Here is a 19277-nt window from a genome sequence, read left to right as displayed (position 1 = left end):
GATACACTGGCCACACTTCTCAAAACACATATTTCCTATATGTAGTGAACTTTCCTTATGTTGCAGGTGCAGAAGCGGCTGACAATAGTAATCTAGTCTACAGTGACGTGACTGTTGGAACCGGTGGTATCCTAATCGTACAACGAGACGATTCCAGTCCGAAGCAGCTAGCGCAACAGTTACAACAATCAGTTCCCAATCAACGGGATTCGTTGACTAGTGGAGATCTTCGTGCTATACAGCGACCACAACCGAAAAAGCCTCCATCGAAAGGAGTCGGTGCTATCCCACCACCTCCACAACGGGAACCAAGCATAACATCTTCCAGTGGATCGGCCGGAACAGCGGAGTCAATGGCAACGTCACTCGATACGGCCACCTTCAACAATGTCATCAACACGGCCGTTGTCCAGCCACCTTCGAGTATCATTACGAGCAGTGCTAGTAAGAAGGATCAACCACCACCACCACTGCCACCTCCTCGGCCAGTTCAACATCGTCACACTCGAAGCAGCAGCTTGGATTTGAACAAGCTAAAACTCAATACAGTAAATGTAGCCAGTGCTGGAATATCAAAGCAGTTAGAAGACCAATTACGAATGCCACCTCCACCGGAGGTTCCACCACGCATCACACCAACATCCGAACAACCATCAGCAGCGTCTGGGTTTGCAGATTTCACGAATTTTTCCATTACGCCTATTTCGGCTGGAAATCATATGGTAAGTTGTTACGATGTCATTGAACTGCTATAACAATTACAATTGTTAAAATTTGGAGAATATTGAATTATTTTGCTTGTTCAATTTCAAAGACTATTAGTGAAATGTACCCAAAATTTTCTTGCATAATAGCTTTATCTTTTTTTCAAGAGTTTTACGTTTAACAAAATAATGAACATTTGAATTTCATTTATTTTCATAGCATTCATATTAGCCAAGACAAATTCCGTTTCGAGTCAATGCCAGACCTAAATTAAAGACAGGCCCAAAGTAAATTGGTACGTCCCTCGCGTGTCACTAGTACCCGCATACGCATGGCTGCCAGACGGCTGACTAAACGCTGCCAGCGGGCAAGATATTGCTGGCAGCCATTCTGGTGACCGACTGACTCACCGCTGCCAGACATACACCTCAAACGATACAACCGTGTCCACTAGAATTTTTCCACATCGAAATCTTTGACATTTTCAGCGAAGGCTAACTAAGATACAGGCGACTATTTTTTGCCAAATTGGATTTAACAGCCGTCATTGAATCAATTTTCGTAGCCGTCTGGTGGCCATGGCTGCCCAGGTAGCCAAAAGGCCGTACGGGTAGTGTTGGAAATCGAATATTTTTGACAGTGGTTTGTTTATACTTGTACTAGCGGACCCCTGCACACTTCGTAGCGCAATAATATAAGATCGGATTTAAATAAATCAAAACTACTTTCAATCTATTTTAATGGTCCTGTGTGCGGAAACGAAAAGGGGGTCTACCAAACCACCACAAATGGCAAGTACTCATCTGCATTGAACGGTTCTAGCACTGATCCGATCCCAGTTTCCAGCCTTCCATCGCAAGTCCGATCAAGTAACTCCAATCTGCAGATTTACTACCAAAACGTCGGTGGTATGAACTCATGTGTCGACGAGTATTTGTTAGCAAGTTCAGACGATTGTTTTGACATTATCGCTCTTACCGAAACTTGGCTCCGAGAAAACACGCTGTCTGTCCAGGGGTTTGGTGCCAGTTACGAAGTTTTTCGAACCGATCGCAGTACTCTTAACAGTCCCAAATCTATCGGAGGCGGAGTGCTCGTTGCGGTACATAGACGTTTCGAAGCGCAGTTGATCGAATCTACGCCTGGTAGTCGTGTCGAGCAATTGTGGATCAGTGTCAAGCTCGCCGAGTTCACACTCTTCCTCTGCGTAGTGTATCTTCCACCTGATCGATGTCGCGATCTTGCTCTAATCAATGCTCACTTAGAGTCCCTTCATGAAATTTTTTCAACTCACGCGCGTCCAATCGACGAAATTTTAATCGTTGGAGACTTCAATTTTCCCGGAATCAAATGGCAAGAAACTTCCAGTGGATTCTTTTTCGCTGATCCGACGCTTTCAACATTCCATGTTGGCATTACGACCTTGCTCGACGGTTATAGTGTGAACTTACTTCGCCAATCGAATCCTGTTACCAACGAAAACGACCGAATGCTGGATCTATGCTTCTCGAGCAGAGCAGATGTTGCACCTATAATTAGTGCCTCACCGTTTCCTTTGGTCAAATCTGTTCGACATCACCCGCCACTTCATATTGTGCTCAACTCTAATCTTCCACCAGATGGCTACAACACGACCGACATCATCAGCTATAATTTTAATAAAGCTGACTACACTAAAATGACCGACTTTCTAATACATATTGACTGGGAGGAAATTCTCGACAATGATGATGTCAACGCTGCTGTACAAACGTTCTCTAACGTCATGAGCTACGCGATTGACTTCTTTGTACCAAAACGATCCAAACGGCTTTCCCTGCATCCACCATGGCAGACCACCGTAGTGAGACAACTGAAAACGACTAAAAGAGCCGCCCTAAAACGGTATTCAAAACATGGAGGATACACACTGCGTAATCAATATGTCCAGATCAATCAATTATATAAGAAAACTGTCAAGCGTTGTCATGTCAACTACTTGAAAAATGTACAACGGAAATTGAAATCCAATCCGAAGTCTTTTTGGAAACACGTGAACGAGCAAAGGAAGGAGTCTGAGTTACCTTCTATAATGAAGTTTGGAGAGTTTACTGGTTCGTGTAAGCGGGAAATCTGCCAGCTTTTTTCGGAAAAATTTTCTCGTGCCTTTACAAACGAAACCTTAAACCCGCAACAAATTACACTCGCCGCGCTCAACGTTCCAGAATCTAATAATTCTTTGAATCTCATTCATATTGACGAGGATTCGATTCGGACGGCAATCGCTTGCATGAAGTCGTCTACCTCCTCTGGCCCTGACGGCTTACCGGCAGTTATATTGAAAAATTGCTCGACTGGTGTAATTGCTCCCCTTTGTCGACTATTTCGGATGTCACTCTCTAAAGAAGTTTTTCCCAAATTATGGAAATCTTCTTTTATGTTCCCAGTGTATAAGAAAGGTGACAAAAACGACGTGAACAATTACCGTGGCATCACATCGCTTAGTGCAGTTCCTAAACTGTTTGAAAAGGTTATTCTGGCACCGATTTTCAACCACTGCAAGCAATATATTGTTGACACTCAACATGGTTTTATGCCCAAGCGCTCCACAACCACGAACCTATTGTCATTCATGTGCTACGTGACTGATGGTATGTCAAAAGGCTTACAAACAGACGCTATTTACACCGATCTCTCTGCTGCCTTTGATATAATAAATCACAATATAACAATTGCTAAATTGGAAAGACTTGGATTCGGCTCTAACATCCTTCGGTGGCTGCAGTCATATCTTGTAGATCGTCGTTTAGCAGTGAAAATCGACGATCACGTTTCCAATGAGTTTATCGCTTCGTCCGGAATTCCGCAGGGTAGTCATCTCGGGCCTTTAATATTTTTACTGTCCTTCAACGACGTCAACTTTACTCTAGAGGGCCCTCGTCTATCGTTTGCCGATGACGTTAAGATCTACTATTACATTCGAAGCCCAGAAGATGCAGGTTTTCTTCAACGACAGTTGTTGAGCTTCGCCGAGTGGTGTAAAGTAAACCGTATGAAATTGAATCCTGACAAATGCTCGACCATTACGTTCTCGAAGAAGAAAGAGCCATTTCATTTTGATTACTTTCTGGAAGGATCGCCGATAGTCAGAACGACGTGTGTTAAAGACCTTGGTGTTCTCGATGAGCAACTGACATTCAAGCAACACATCAGCTATATCGTTTCTAAAGCTTCTCGCAACCTAGGATTTGTAATGAGGATGGCTAGACATTTTACAGACGTGCACTGTTTAAAATCTCTGTCTTGCTCGCTTGTTCGTTCATCCTTGGAGTACTGTTCTGTCGTTTGGAACCCTCACTACATAAACGGAGCTCATAGAATCGAATCGATACAACGCAGATTCATTCGCTTCGCCCTACGGTGCTTACCGTGGAACAATCCTCACCAACTACCAAGCTACGAAAGTCGCAGGTTATTAATCGGTCTCGATACACTACAAGTTCGTCGAGATGTTGCACTTGCTTTATTGATAGCAGATGTTCTGACCGATAGGATTGACTGCCCTGCTTTGCTCCGCGAAATTAATATCAACGTCCGACCCCGGGCTTTTCGCAACAGTGCATTTCTTCGACTTCCTTTACGACGAACTAACTACGGTGCTAACAATGCTATTATTGACTTGCAGAGATCATTCAACCGCGTTTCATCAGGATTTGACTTCAATCTATCACGCAGTAGGATACTTGGAAATTTTTTATATATTACTAGAAATTATCATTAGGACCATATTGTGTCTGTTGATTCTACCTAAATAAATAAATAAATAAATAAATGGTTATTGTCAAAAAGACGAAGCCACAGGTTGAGAATAACTGTTCTGCGATAAAAAACATTTTTGCTTTCTCCATTTTTGGTAAACAACAATTTTCCATGTAAAAACTCAAACTTCATGACACAAACTCCTTACGATTACCCTTGTGCTTTATTGGCGGTAACATAAAAGCTAAACGAATAGGAAAATAAATTTAAATGACATATCAGTGGGAGTCATTGGAATTGGTCCCTCGATAACATTTGCCATTAACCTTTTAACTTTGAACTTTTTTTCTGCATCTGCTTCTGTACTTTCTGTATTTATTGTTACACCTTCTGAACCTGTTCCTGTACTTCCTGCTCTTGATTCTGAATTGTATGTATCAGTTTCTACACCTGTTTCAGCACTCTCTGTTTGTGCCAGTGTTTTCTCTACAACATGTTCCTGTCCTCTCTGCACTTGTTCTAGTATTTTCAATATTTGTTTCTTTCATGTCTGTACGCGTTCCTGTACTTTCTGCACCTGTTCCTGTACCTTACACATTTGTTTTTTTTTTGCGTTTGGCACTTGTTCCCCTTATTTCTGCATCTACAGCTGTTTAGGAGCACTCACTAAACTCACAAAATCAAAATAATCAAACGACCTATGTGAAAGATGGTTTCAGAAGAATGTGGCCATGATTGTTCGTGATCAATGAAGTTGAATGATAAAATGAACCAACAATTATTTTCAATTCGATCGCAGAAACCTTTCAGTTTGTGAGAAAGTTGATGAATCGTTTCATAGAGGAAAAAAATGTCAACTTGATGATTCTCAAATACCGTTCGATGATGTCCGTAAAAGCGACAGAAGTGTTGGTTAGAGTATGCTGTACGGAGCTGTTTATAGCCACATAATAAATTGAAATTTCGAACTCTGCAAAAACCGATGTTTAGAGAAAATAGGCCCAAAGACGTCTCGAACGGGTTGATATAATTTGGATTGTATCTGGGTCAAATGACGTTTGGGCTCAAATGAATATCCGTACTTGAAATTTGAAACAATCTCTAAAATTTGGTGGTCATTTTGGGAAAAATACGCACAAAATCTCCAAAGGTATCAAGTATCTATTATTGATGCTGAAGGTGAATGGATTTGCAATAAATGTATTTGCCTGAAAGTACTCGATCCAATTAAGCGATATTTGAAATGAGTTTCGCACACTTGTAACTGCGATTATGATCTTAAACCTTTTGTACAAATAGTCATCTCAATAGTAGAGTCGCCATATTATTTTACCGATTGCTCGACTTTCATTGAATCAATGAATTGTGATAAAATCGGATACAACATCTTTGTTTCGATTCTAAGAAGCAATACCACAGACAGAATAGTTCGAAAATTGTTCAACACTACTATTATAGCGACGTGAAAACTCGAAACGAATGCATATATTTTCAATTTACCCTTAAAGTCCATCTATCGAACAGAGATATCGGATCTCACTTTGACAATTAGTTTTTGCATATTGAGATGAACAAAGTTGCCGTTACTCTACCAAATTATATTCGCATTTTACTCCAAATTTATTTCATTTATCAATCGAATGTACTTTTTGTAACAGTTGTGTTTGGGTTCATCAAATGAAATTCAAGAAGTATGACTATAACTGACCCCAACTTGTGATGCAAAATTTTACTTTTCGAGCAGTGGTAATGCTTATGTAAAACTTAGGCCAAAAACAAACCAAAAAAAACATCCTTCGAATTTAAACGGAATTACTCCATTGAACACTTCAATCTTGTTGTCTCTGGATGAAAGTTCAGCGCATTGTGGTAGCAATAATTACATCCATCGTAAAGGTAGAGATTCACATTTTAAATTTAAAGAAAACAACGAATCATAAAATAACGTGCTCTCGTCAATGACTTTATTTTCTTACAGTCGGTCTATAATTTCAATTGACGGCATTGTACACAAATTATACATATTGAAAAATGGAAACCTGTATGCTGTGCATTTCGTGCCCATACTTAATTGAACATGTGGGTCGAAATAAAGAAACACGTGAATCAAGTAGGCTCAGTAAAATTTGTATATAAATCAGCTAGTTTGGCGCCAAACGATTTTATCAATAATCTAGTATTCATATTTTGCTCTCCAGCGGGCAGCAACATTGCATAACTCGATACGCGCCGAACAATCATCGGAGATCTAGCATGCATTGAGTGGAAAACTTCCATTTCTAAACGAACCAATTTTCTAGTTTTTCTCTACTTTCCCGAAGGATTTTCCTTATGTACTATAGCCTAAAACCTCCGCATAAACGTCACCTTTCGAACAAAAAAAATCATTTGAAGATCGACCCACGCATACCAGAGAACATTAGCAACGCACACTTTTTTCGCTATTATTTTATATATAGAAAAGATAGATAGATATAGATATAGATAGATAGAGAACAGCTGATGAAAAGTTAATCAAAGTAGTCGACTGCGTTCTGAAATAACGCCAAATGGAACTCGAAGGAAGAAAAAATATTGTGCACAAACTAAAGGGCACAATATTGTGCACAAGCTAAAGGGCTGTACATACTGAAAACAATAGTTTCACGAGTGCTAAAAAAAACTCTGAGTGTGGAAAGGAATCAGGGGACCTATGGAAAACTGGAACCAGGAATCGTCAGCTACGGAGCGTAACGTTGAAGAGCGTTAGGCTGGCACAAATCTCCAAATATTTAGGGGAACGTGCCACTTGAACCAATTAGTGCTGATTCCTAATAGCGTTGAAAAGCGTTAGGCTGCATACAGACCAAAAGCGGGAATGATACTAGCAGCAAATCAAAGGGACACTGTCAGAGTACAAGCTTTCACTCTGACAGGGACCCTTTGCTGTAAGAACATTTCCCGCGTTGGTCAGCGCCAAGCTCGGCTTCCACTCTGTCTGCAGCTTCAAAACCGGGGCGAAATAACAAATTGTACTAGGCAGCATGATGATCTGAAGTATATGTGTTACTCGTTCATTAAATTTGACAAACAAGTGTGGCTTCACCTATGTTTAAATTACGTTTAAATACACAACATTACGTTTTTCAATGCCTAAACATTGGAAGCATCAATGGCAAATATAAAATAGTTAGCAAAAACTTTCTCATCTGGGGAATGGGTATTTCGTGATGGGTCAAGTCGATACCTTTCATGCAGGACTAGGCTCATTGGGGAAATCTTTCTGGCGACCCAAATTCGATACTTTCAAGCATTCAATACATGCTGACAAGTTTCGACTTGAATTGAGTATCCATTATGAAATTTTAGTTTGATCAAAAACATATCTCAATAATATGGCAAGGCTGCATTTGGATAAATTTCCGGACGCCAGATAGCCATTATGCTAAATGGCACTATGCCAAACGGGGTAGCCCTGTTAAAGCCAATCTTGGTCTTTTGATGCCAGATATGCCCAAAAGCTACAACACCAACGGAATATCCATGTAGGCCATGATTTGGCAAGCGATTCGCAGTTGTGGCCTGAAAATGGAACCATTTGTCAGATCCTCGACATTCTTTCATTGAAAAACTCTTGAAAATGCGAACATTGCCGTTTATTCGCATGTATAGGAGCAAAGTCATCTTTTGGTGCGATCTGGGCAATTTCAAAGCAGAGACTTCGACGAAGCGGCGAGCAATTCAAGAACATCAAGCAATTGCGAGCAAAATGGAACAAATGCGTGGATTCCGTGCCCGTGTACGGTCGCTGATGGATTCTATCAAAAGAAAGATTCGAGATTTCGTTCGAACTGGAAAAATTGTAACCATCTAATTCTGTAATTTTGAAGATTGAATAGAAGTGCTGCTAAGCAATTATCAACGGAAATTTTTGGGTATTTTTGTGCGTTCCACTTTACTTTTAGTCGGCCTTTAGACTTTTAATTTAAAAAAAACGTTATTTTTAAATCATATTAACACATTTACAAACGATTTAGTTTCCGGTAGTATAGGTATAAAATACATTCACTGACAAAATTATACAAAACTTATGATTGTACTGAATACTAATTCGATTATCTGTCAGGTAACTGCCGAAAACAATGTTACCACGATACTTCTGGACGCCAGTGGAAACATGACTACTGCCAGTCATCACGCAGCGGCTGCCCGGGGAAACGTTACGAATTCACTGATCACCGGTCCACCCTCACTCCAGACAACATCTCGCAATAGCGCCTTTGAGGTGTACCGCAAACCACAGCAGCAGCATTCTCGAGGATCCCAGTCACCTCCACATCCACCGCCACCACTGGTGTCCTCGCGAAGCGTTGAATCCTCTTCACAGGAGAACGAGAAACGTATTTCGACATTAAGTGACAATCTGCGCCAAGTGCGCTTCAAAAGTAACGAATCTTCTAACGGTACTGATGTACTGCGGCATCTAAAGGAACAGAATGTGCTTCTGCTTCGGATATGTGGCGATTTAAGCGAGGAATTGCTGCAAATTCAACAGAAACGAGAAGATATTAAGATTAAAATTGATCTGCAGGAACAACATTTAGGCGCGAGTGCAATGATTGTCGCTAATGACGGGCAAACTGGAACAGTCATTGGACTTCGCAATCACATTGCATGAGATTATCACGTATAATTGTTGACTTTTAAATATAAGCCGAATGTGAATGATTCATGTACTACCACAATGGGGATTTTGAATTTGTCTTTGATTCAAATACGCTGCTGCAAATAAAGCCTTTCCTTATTAAAGAACACCCCCGCTTAGTAGAGAACCAATCAAACAAAATAAACATTTTAAGCGTTGTTAACGAACTTTGTAGGTACTTCCCGCAGAATTTTAAGAATTAATCAACGCAAAGAATTCAACGTAATATTTCAAACATCTATCGAAGGAGCACTGATTCATTGCATTGAAAACAAAAACAGAATAGGACTCGTTGAAAACTTGTTTTTTTCTTTGTGAAAGTAGTTGTTTTCTATCCGATTATTTTAAGAAAATGTATATTAAAAATTATGATTCTATATTTTATACAGGTACTAAACCAACTGAAGAGAACAATTACTAAGTGTGCTCGAAAATCTAATTTTTTAATCTGATACGAAATAATTGATTGACCTAGTTGTACAACACGAAATATATACACTCACAGTAGCAGCTGAAAGTTTAAACTACGTTGATTGCAAGGAATCGAAAGCGATTCGACAAACGGAAATATTTCAAAAGTGTTGATAGAGAGGTTGTTTAATGAGCATAACAAATAAAACAGAGATACTTATTTTTATAAAGATGTATAAACTATTTAAACCTATTTTTAAATAAAAAACTACACTCAAACTTTTGAGTAATTGTGAACAAAGTATTATGTTTAGGAACGAATGAACGAGAAATATTCTAGTTCTAAAACGAGCAACAACGTATGATACGTACAAACAACCGAAGGCAAATCATTTCTTTGTCACACTGATGAAATGTTTGAAGAGAAAGCTATCCACTGAGTGAGCAGCCAAGTATCAATTCGAAGATGAAGTAGTCAAACGAAGGAAAATGTGTACTAATTAGCGGTTATCATCCTACAGTTTTGTCTTCTGTGAAAATCTATTGAAAAAAGACTATAAAAGATTTGATATAATAAATCCTGGAACGTAGTGCAGTCGGTAGTTTAAGTATTATGAAGAATCTTTTGCAACTGGATTGCCTATCACCGTAAGCTGGAATGATGAATGTAAAATAATCTGTTTACAAACGTTGTCAGAAAATATATGGTAAGCAAATTTGTGGAGGATCAAGTTTAGTTAATCGTACATTCCGAGAAAGCCTTTTCTTTAGGTTTCTGTATGTAAATGCTTCAACATTATTGTCCGATGAAAACGAGGTTAGATTTGCTTGATCACCCAAACAATTTTTACTTAAATTCCCTTTTTGATATTGATGATGAGCCTTAGGACGCGTACCCCCGATTGGCCGATGGGAGTGACAGTCAATTTACTCTTCGTACATTGTAAAGAATTGAACCCAGAGATTGATCGTATGAGATTTCTAATTGAGCTGTACTGCGCACACTTGCACATATGCAGACCCTGCCAACTTGAAGCGAAATCAATCTTCAGTTCAGCAACGCCATCACATGACATCACATTGAACATATCAGGTCAATTGTATGGGTGCGCCGTGCTACTACTTTCGTGCGCACGAATTTGACATTTGTCTCACCTACTACCTCGCAAAAATGGATGTTGCCAATGATTTGTTCGTGAAATGTGAGAGATGGATATCTTGTTAATGGCCCTTATTACCGTTCTCACTTCCACTTTCGCATTCACTTCACTTACATGTCACTTCACTTGATTTAACCTATTACCAGTATCACGCATAGTGAAGTGATCACTGTAGAGGAAAAAACTTATTTTTTCAACAAAATGTTGGTGATGTGATGTTCATAATGACATCTAGTGCATCCAAGTAATTACTTTTGTCTCTGAAGCGACTTCCGTAATAAAGATTTACATTCACTTCACTCGATTTTCACCGTGAAGTGATACTGATAATAAGGGTCACAATCACTTCACTTGGTTTTCACCGTGTAGTGATACCGGTAATAAGGGCCAATATGATGCCTTTTATATATATTTCGTAATCGAGACGATCCAAACTTTAGGTTTATTTACGTTTCGTTTTAGGTTAGTCAGTGCATAACAGTAAAATTAGCTGCCTTATGCCAGGAATTGGTTACTAATTCGAACAGATTTGATACGGTTGGGAGAGGTTAATGGTTGATTTCGTTCGAAAAGAAATCATATAGGCCCTTATTACGAGTATCACTACACGGTGAAAACCAAGTGAAATGATTTTTGGTACGGAGTCAACATGAGCGGCAGGATAATTTTTTGCATCTGCTGAATCTCGTCCAATTAAGGAATCAGTACTAATTCTTGTGGTATTTGATAGCTCGTGCACTTTCTCTATCCTGTCGGACGCATTTTATGTATTTTATTTATTATGGTTTTGGGTAACCTTATCGAACTTCATTGGCAGGGGAGTTTCGGCCATGACATGCATATGCGTACGAATTTTGAGCCGGACTCGACTATGATTTGATCGTAAAATGTGAGAAGTGAATAACTTGGTAATCACCTCTATTCTGTATTTCGATCGAATCGGATTACTTCGATTGAATGTGAAAACTTGCATTCTGTAATTCGATCGAGTGATGCTTTTGTATGGAGAACTCCAACTCGATCGAGATACAGAATGCAAAATCCGAATAATCCGATACGAACGGAATTCAAAATCGGGGTGAATATGATGTCTTCGATAATATTCAATCAGCTTTTCTTTAGCTTCCTTCGTTTTGTATTTCAAAAAATAATGTTTTATGAGAAAACAAAATCGTTAATTTTTTCATACGTGTTAGATATCATATACGAACACAAATATTCCGACTGTCAAACAAAACAAATGGTAGTATCCCGCTGAAGTTTGATGACATTTGGAGGCACCGCATCAAATACAAGCTTTAGACAGTGATTTTTATGGCTGAACTGAACACATTTAGTGTTTTCGGAGCATCTGTAGGCAAATTGGTTCCGCTATTTCCCAAAAACACGAGAGAAGTGTTCGGCGATAGAGACCACTCGCATGCAGCTTGAGCACTACTTGTTATATGATGTCAATATTTCCAGTGTAAATTTTCAATTCCTATCCTCCAGGGTAGCAACCTGCGGCTCGCGAACCTCCTGTGGCTCTCTGGTTTGAAGCTGTGGATCTTTATTTCGAACATCAAATTTGCATCGAATGAGGACTTTAAGTTAAGGTTTGAAATAAGGTTATTTTAAATTTCGGTGTAAATTAGAAATGTATTCATGTATGCATTATTAATATTCATTTATTTATGTATTATAAATATGTAAAATTGATGGTAAACAACGAAAAAGGTCTGGCTGGACCCATCAGTCAGACGGAGAGTTAAAACTAATAAAGAGACGTTTTTTTTTATTTTAGTTTTGCACTTGTATTTCTAATTCTTTATAAAGTATTTAACTTTTTTCTGTGAATATTTTTCTGGAATGCCCAATCGATACCAAACTTTTTCCTGACCACCATTAGTGTAAAATTAACAGTTTCCGAATTACCATAACTTTAAGAAAACGCAAGCAAAAAAAACATTTTTAAAAATCAATCTTGAGTCGAACTGGTCTCTCTATCCATGCAAAACAAATTGTTTATCATTCTGAAAACGTGTGCCAATTTCTGGAAGCTAGAAAAATAATCAAAATATATCACTTATCCGTAATGTGCCCCTGGTTACCTAATATCTTAATGAAAAGTCTATCTTCCTCCAGAAATTACAAAATCGTTTGTTTTATTAATAAGAGAACTAACTACCCTAAACTAATTCGCACAAAATTTACATTTTTCAAATTTCCGTAGTTTATTGCCTTTGATTTCTAAAACTTTCTGATAAGTAGGGGTATGGAAGCGAACCCAAGCGGGTAGCATGTAATGCATCGACTTACCCATTACGTTATACCGGCCTTAGTATATAATTTATTTCTTATGTTTACCAAAAGATTTCTTCAAAAGAAAACTACACCAACAAGGAAATCAATGCTAAGTGTTGTATTCGTACTAAATCATCTCAACGCAAAGTAATAATCCACATCCAAAATACTAAGAAAACCACATCCGAAAATCTCTATTTATGCAAGTACTACAATGACTGAGTGGAAACATATGTTGAAGAAGCCAAATGAATGAGGAACTGACAGAAAAGATGATTTTTTGAAAAAAGATACGCTCAGAGGGAGGACTCGAACCTGCGTTCTTATACCAACATTGCATACGCGTGTTACCATTCCCGCCACCCTGAGCTGTGGTAGACACAATTCTACAACAGCACCGTGTCGGTAAGCATACATCGAGCAATGATCTAAATCCTAGCCGCCTCACGACCTGTACCTCATATCCAAACATCTTCTCTGTTCATCAGACAACAAACACTAGTTTTCTCGCTCTACACCTGGGTAGCAGAGTATATTTATAATCGATTGTTGCCTTCTCTTAGTAATGGCGACTTTACGTCAAATCAAGAATCAGAACAAATTGGCTAAAATGGCACGTTCCCCTTGATATTTGGAGATTTGTGCCTTGCCATCAATTTGTTTTTAACATCATATTCCCGAGGGAAGGATTGAAGGGAAATGGTAAGGTTTGGACTAGGAGGATGGGGAAAAATGACGACACAAAAACACAAAAAAGCAGAAGAAAATTCTGCACCCCTAAGGGATGCTGAACAATCTGCTGGGGATCACATTTAGTGGAAACAGAAGTAAATTCTGAACCTCTACGAGGTAAACAGCATTTGAGATGCTAAGGTCTTCAATTTGAGTTCGACATGCGATCACTAGATTCGACCGTGAATCATTCGAACTGAGTGCTTTTAAGGCTGCCTGACTGTCGGAACAAAAAAAAAATTCGTTCACCACAGATCCACCGCTGAAGTGCCGATTGTATTCCACACAGAATCGCGTAGATTTCTGCTTGGAACACAGTACAGTATCTACCAAGTGAATGAGACTGCTCTAGCCTCATTTCACGACAGTCGACACCAGCACGAGCATTCAACAGAGAACCGTCCGTATAAGAAACTATGTGTTCATCAAGTTGTCGTTCCAAATAACCAGTCAACCATTCCTCACGAAGAGGATAGCTCACATTGAATGTTTTGAAAGGAAAACTGCATGTCAGAGTTAGGTCACTAGGAGCTAGTAAATACTCATCTCAGGTAACCATTTGAGACCACAAGCGAGTGTGGATAGTAGCTCAATCTATAGGGTTACTGTTCCAAAGCCCTGTAACCTTAAGACGGTATGCACTAGATAAAGCTTCTTGTTTTAGGAACACATGTAGTGGTTTAATTGACAATAGCGCCTCTAGAGCAGCAATAGGAGTTGTCGTGAATGCTCCCGCCATCGTTATTGGGACAATCCTATGGAGATGACTCAGCTTTGACTGAACTGCCGCAACTTCTCCTTTCTGCCACCATACAAGACATCTGTATGCTAAAACGATAGTTGTGTAGATCCAATGAATGTAAAACCCCGACGTATTTAACTTGATCAACCACAGCGACCTCCGAACCGAAGAACTGTAACGGACTAGCTCCTGTGATTATCCCACGATGAGTGAAAAGCACCATTGATGTTTGCCCGGATTTACAGATAATCCAACCTGACAACACCATAGTTGAACAGATCGCAGGGCTTGCTGCATTAAATCAAAGAGAATGGTAATGCTTATACCGGTCATCAATATATGATAATCGTCGGTAATACCATAAGTCGGAAATCCAACGTTATTAAGTTTCCTTACCAAACCATCAGCGACTAGGTTCCATAAAAGTGGGGATCAGGAATCAGGAATCAGAACAAATTGGCTCAAATGGCACGTTCCCCTTGATATTTGGAGATTTGTGCCTTGCCATCAATTTGTTTTTAGCATCATTTTCCCGATATATAAGAGGGAAGGATTGAAAGGAAATGGTAAGGGTTGGACTAGGAGGATGGGAAAAATTGACGACACAAAAACACATAAAAGCAGAAGTAAATTCTGCACCCCTAATGGATGCCGAACAATCTGCTGAGGATCACATTTAGTGGAAGCAGAAGTAAATTCTGAACCTCTACGAGGTCCCGAACAGTCTGCTGTTAATAAAACCTCCAACCCTCGAGAGGATTTAGAGATCTTACAAAAGCGACACCATTCTGCACTCCCGGAAGAATGCAGAACGATTCGCAGTATGTACGAGCAGAAGTAAATTCGGCACCCCCTAAAGGATGCCAAACAATCTGCTAAACCCTATTTAAGGTGAATACAGAAGGAATTCATTCACTCCAGGAAGAACGATGAACCCTTCTGACTATAGCTCCTTACCACATTGGGTGAGAAACGAGAGAATATCCTTCAATTTTAGCTCCGCATACACAGACTCAACCATGTATGGAGAACCAAAAACCCGGATACGTAGCTGCGTCAATGCGGGACAGTTACATATCAAATGATATGAAGTACCATAATCGCATTCACACAAATCACACGAATAATACTCAGCACGTTGAATAGTAGCCATGTGATAATTGAGTTTGCAATGTCCAGTCAGAGCTCTGACCAGAATACTGCAATGTTGCTTGGAGAAATGCAGTAGACACTTTGACATTTTCAGATTTAAATCTGGTAGAAATGCTTTTGTCTGAGCGCAAGTTTGCAAGCTGCGCCAGTAGCTGGCATGTTTGGATGCAGCCCAAGAACGAATCTTGTGCTTTATCCAACTAGTTGAAAGTGGTAAAGCTGGTTCAGGACCAACGAAATCATTCGTTGCACCAGCTCTAGCCAACTCATCAGCCCATTCATTTCCAGTAATACTAGAATGGCCGGGTACCCATAAGAAGTAAACAGCATTTGAAATGCTGAGGTCTTCAATTTGAGTTCGACATGCGATCACTAGATTCGACCGTGAGTCATTCGAACTGAGTGCTTTTAAGGCTGCCTGACTGTCGGAACAAAAATAAATTCGTTTACCACAGATCCTCTGCTGAAGTGCCGATTGTACTCCACACAGAATCGCGTAGATTTCTGCTTGGAACACATTACAGTATCTACCAAGTGAATGAGACTGCTCCAGCCTCATTTCACGACAGTAGACACCAGCACCTGCACGACCATTCAACAGAGAACCGTCCGTATAACAAACTATGTGTTCATCAAGTTGTCGTTCCAGACAACCAGACAACCATTCCTCACGAAGAGGATAGCTCACATGGAATGTTTTGAAAGGAAAACTGCATGTGAGAGTTAGGTCACTAGGAGCGAGTAAATACTCATCCCATGTAACCATTTGAGACCACAAGCGAGTGTGGCTGGTAGCATAATCTAATGGGTTACTGTTCCAAAGCCCTGTAACCTTAAGACGGTATGCACAAGATAATGCTTCTTGTTTTAGGAACACATGTAGTGGTTTAATGCACAGTAGCGCCTCTAGAGCAGCAGTAGGAGTTGTCGTGAATGCTCCTGTCATCGCCATTAGGACCATCCTTTGGAGATGATTTAGCTTTGACTGAACTGTCGCGACTTCTCCTTTCTGCCACCATACAAGACAACCATATGCTAAAATTGGTCTAACAATAGTTGTGTAGATCCAATGAATATATCTGGGTTTGAGTCCCCATGATTTTCCAAAAGCTCGTCTGCATTGGCCGAAAGCCATACAAGCTCTCTTAATCCTGAAGTCAATGTGAGCAGACCAATTCAGTTTTGAGTCAAGAATAACCCCGACGTATTTAACTTGATCGACCACAGTGACCTCTGAACCGAAGAACTGTAACGGACGAGCTCCTGTGATTATTCTACGATGAGTGAAAAGAACCATTGATGTTTTGCCCGGATTTACAGACAATCCAACCTGATAACACCATTGTTCAACAGATCGCAGGGCTTGCTGCATTAAATCAAAGAGAGTGTTAATGCTTATACCGGTCATCAATATATGATAATCGTCGGCAAAACCATAAGTCGGAAATCCAAGGTTATTAAGTTTCCTTAACAAACCATCAGCGACTAGGTTCCATAAAAGTGGGGATAGTACACCACCTTGAGGACATCCACAGACACTCAGCTTTCTAATCTCTGCTTGCCGAAGCGATGAACAAAGAAGTCGATTGCTAAGCATTGCGTGTATCCAATTTGTGATACTTGAAGGTATGCCATGACCACGGGCTGCTTCCAGAATTGAATTGAAAGACACGTTATCAAAGGCACCTTCAATATCTAGGAAAACTCCCAAGCAAGATTGCTTTTGTGAGAAAGCTTTTTCAATGTTGTACACAACATCATGTAACAGGGTTGTAGTGGACTTTCCACGCTGGTAAGCATTTTGCATTCCATGTAGCGGTTGCACGCCCAGACTAACATTCCTGATATAGTGATCGACTATGCGTTTCACTGTTTTAAGAAGAAATGAGCTAAGACTGATAGGCCTGAAACTCTTCGCTTCCTCATAAGTGTCGCGACCGCCTTTGGGAATAAATTTGACAATTATTTCCTGCCAGGCTCTTGGAATATATCCTGTCGCAAGACTAAAAGTAAGTATTTTCTTCAAAACATGTTTGAAATGTTCATACCCTTTCTGCAGTAACACTGGGAAAACTCCATCCTTTCCAGGAGATTTGTACGGAGCAAAACTCTCAACTGCCCATTTGACCGATTCAATCGTCACAACGCTTCGAGCAAGGGCCCAAGAATCGTAACTACCTGAAAAAGTCTCGGGAAGAGCTGTCGGTGATGGATCCATACATCCTGGAAAGTGAGTGTTAAAGAGGCAGTGAAGTACATCACTTTCATCAGACAAGTGTTCACCATCTGAAGTTCTTAAGAAACTGACATTAAAGTCCTTAGACTTCGAAAGTAACTTATTTAATCTGCTAGCCTCGTTGAGACTAGAGACATTTGTGCAGAGGCTTTTCCAACCACTTCGCTCAGACGATCGAAGAGCATTTTTGTAAGCCCTTCGAGCCAACACGAATGCCTCCGACCCATCTCTGCGTCGGTGGTTCCAAGCTCTTCTGCATAGTTTCCTTAGTCTAGCAAGTTCAGCATTCCACCAAGGAGTTAAAGTTTCCTTACCAAACCATCAGCGACTAGGTTCCATAAAAGTGGGGATAGTACACCACCTTGAGGACACACACAGACACTTAGCTTCGTAATCTCTGCTTGCCGAAGCGATGAACGAAGAAGTCGATTGCTAAGCATTGCGTGTATCCAGTAAGGGAAAAACCCAAGATATTCCGTTCACGACTGCATTGTTTAACCTCCTGCAGCCATCCAGTCCTCGGCACGGAAATACACCTTAACTTAGGAGTTCCTATTTTTGTGGCCTTTTACGACATGGAACAGAGAACCAGTGGATCAATTCTTGGTAGAAAATAATTCCGCCGGATGCCACACAGCTTACCTGTTTGGTGGACTTATACCACCGGTACAGGTGGACCGTAGCATTATTCTTAGCCAGTTGGGAAACCGCAACCGATACCACACGGCTATCTAGGATGCTCAGAAAGGGAAGTTGACATTGATAGACAACTTCCATGGATGGCCGAGCAGCCGAGCTGCGGTAGACACAGTTCTACAACAGCACCGTGTCGGTAAGCGTACATCGAGCAATGATCTAAATCCTAGCCGCCTCACGACCTGTACCTCATATCCAAACATCTTCTCTGTTCATCGGACAACAAACACTAGTCTTGTCGCTCTATACCTGGGTAGCAGAGTATATTTATAATCGCTTGTTGCCTTCTCTTACTAATGGCGACTTTACGTCAAATCAACTAATAAATCGTTGTAAATTTTGTAAATTGTTTTGTATATTTAAAGCAATCTTATTTCAATAACATATTGTACAACTATTATTATGCCCGAGTGATAATAGTGGAAAATATGAACAACCAACCAACAAAATTTATAACCAATTCCGTTGCAATATTATTGTGATATATGATATAATAGCGTCTCAGAGATAACAAAATAACAGGATAATTGGGGTGATAGAGATACTGTTACCTTATCTGTTGCTACAAAATACGAGGAGGGCTAATCTCCACTTGAGTAGAACACAATCACAAGTGGACCTCCGTTGCAATAAATAAATAAACAAATGAATGCCGACCTTCGATCGAACTCTTTATAAACGCAAAAATAGTAAGCTCAATTATTTAATCGTAAAAACAAACACGAACGTCAGCGTCCA

The 19277-nt window shown here is 40.0% G+C and overlaps 1 protein-coding gene across 1 annotated transcript in view; it reads left to right on the top strand.

The window, feature by feature from the left end:
* The window catches only part of LOC131427009 (ralBP1-associated Eps domain-containing protein 2), a 37813-nt gene extending 27551 nt beyond the window's left edge, over positions 1-10262 (top strand). Inside the window, exons 5-6 of the mRNA XM_058589873.1 lie at positions 67-722; positions 8549-10262. Of these exons, the coding sequence (XP_058445856.1) occupies positions 67-722; positions 8549-9100 (1208 nt within the window). The 3' untranslated portion in view covers positions 9101-10262. The remainder of the gene's footprint in view (positions 1-66; positions 723-8548) is intronic.
* The last annotated feature ends 9015 nt before the right edge of the window (positions 10263-19277 follow it).

The sequence above is a fragment of the Malaya genurostris genome, chromosome 2 (genome assembly GCF_030247185.1).
Source record: "Malaya genurostris strain Urasoe2022 chromosome 2, Malgen_1.1, whole genome shotgun sequence".
Taxonomy (NCBI): domain Eukaryota; kingdom Metazoa; phylum Arthropoda; class Insecta; order Diptera; family Culicidae; genus Malaya; species Malaya genurostris.
The sequence above is the reverse complement of the archived record's forward strand: the minus strand, read 5'-3'. Positions and strand labels throughout refer to the sequence as shown.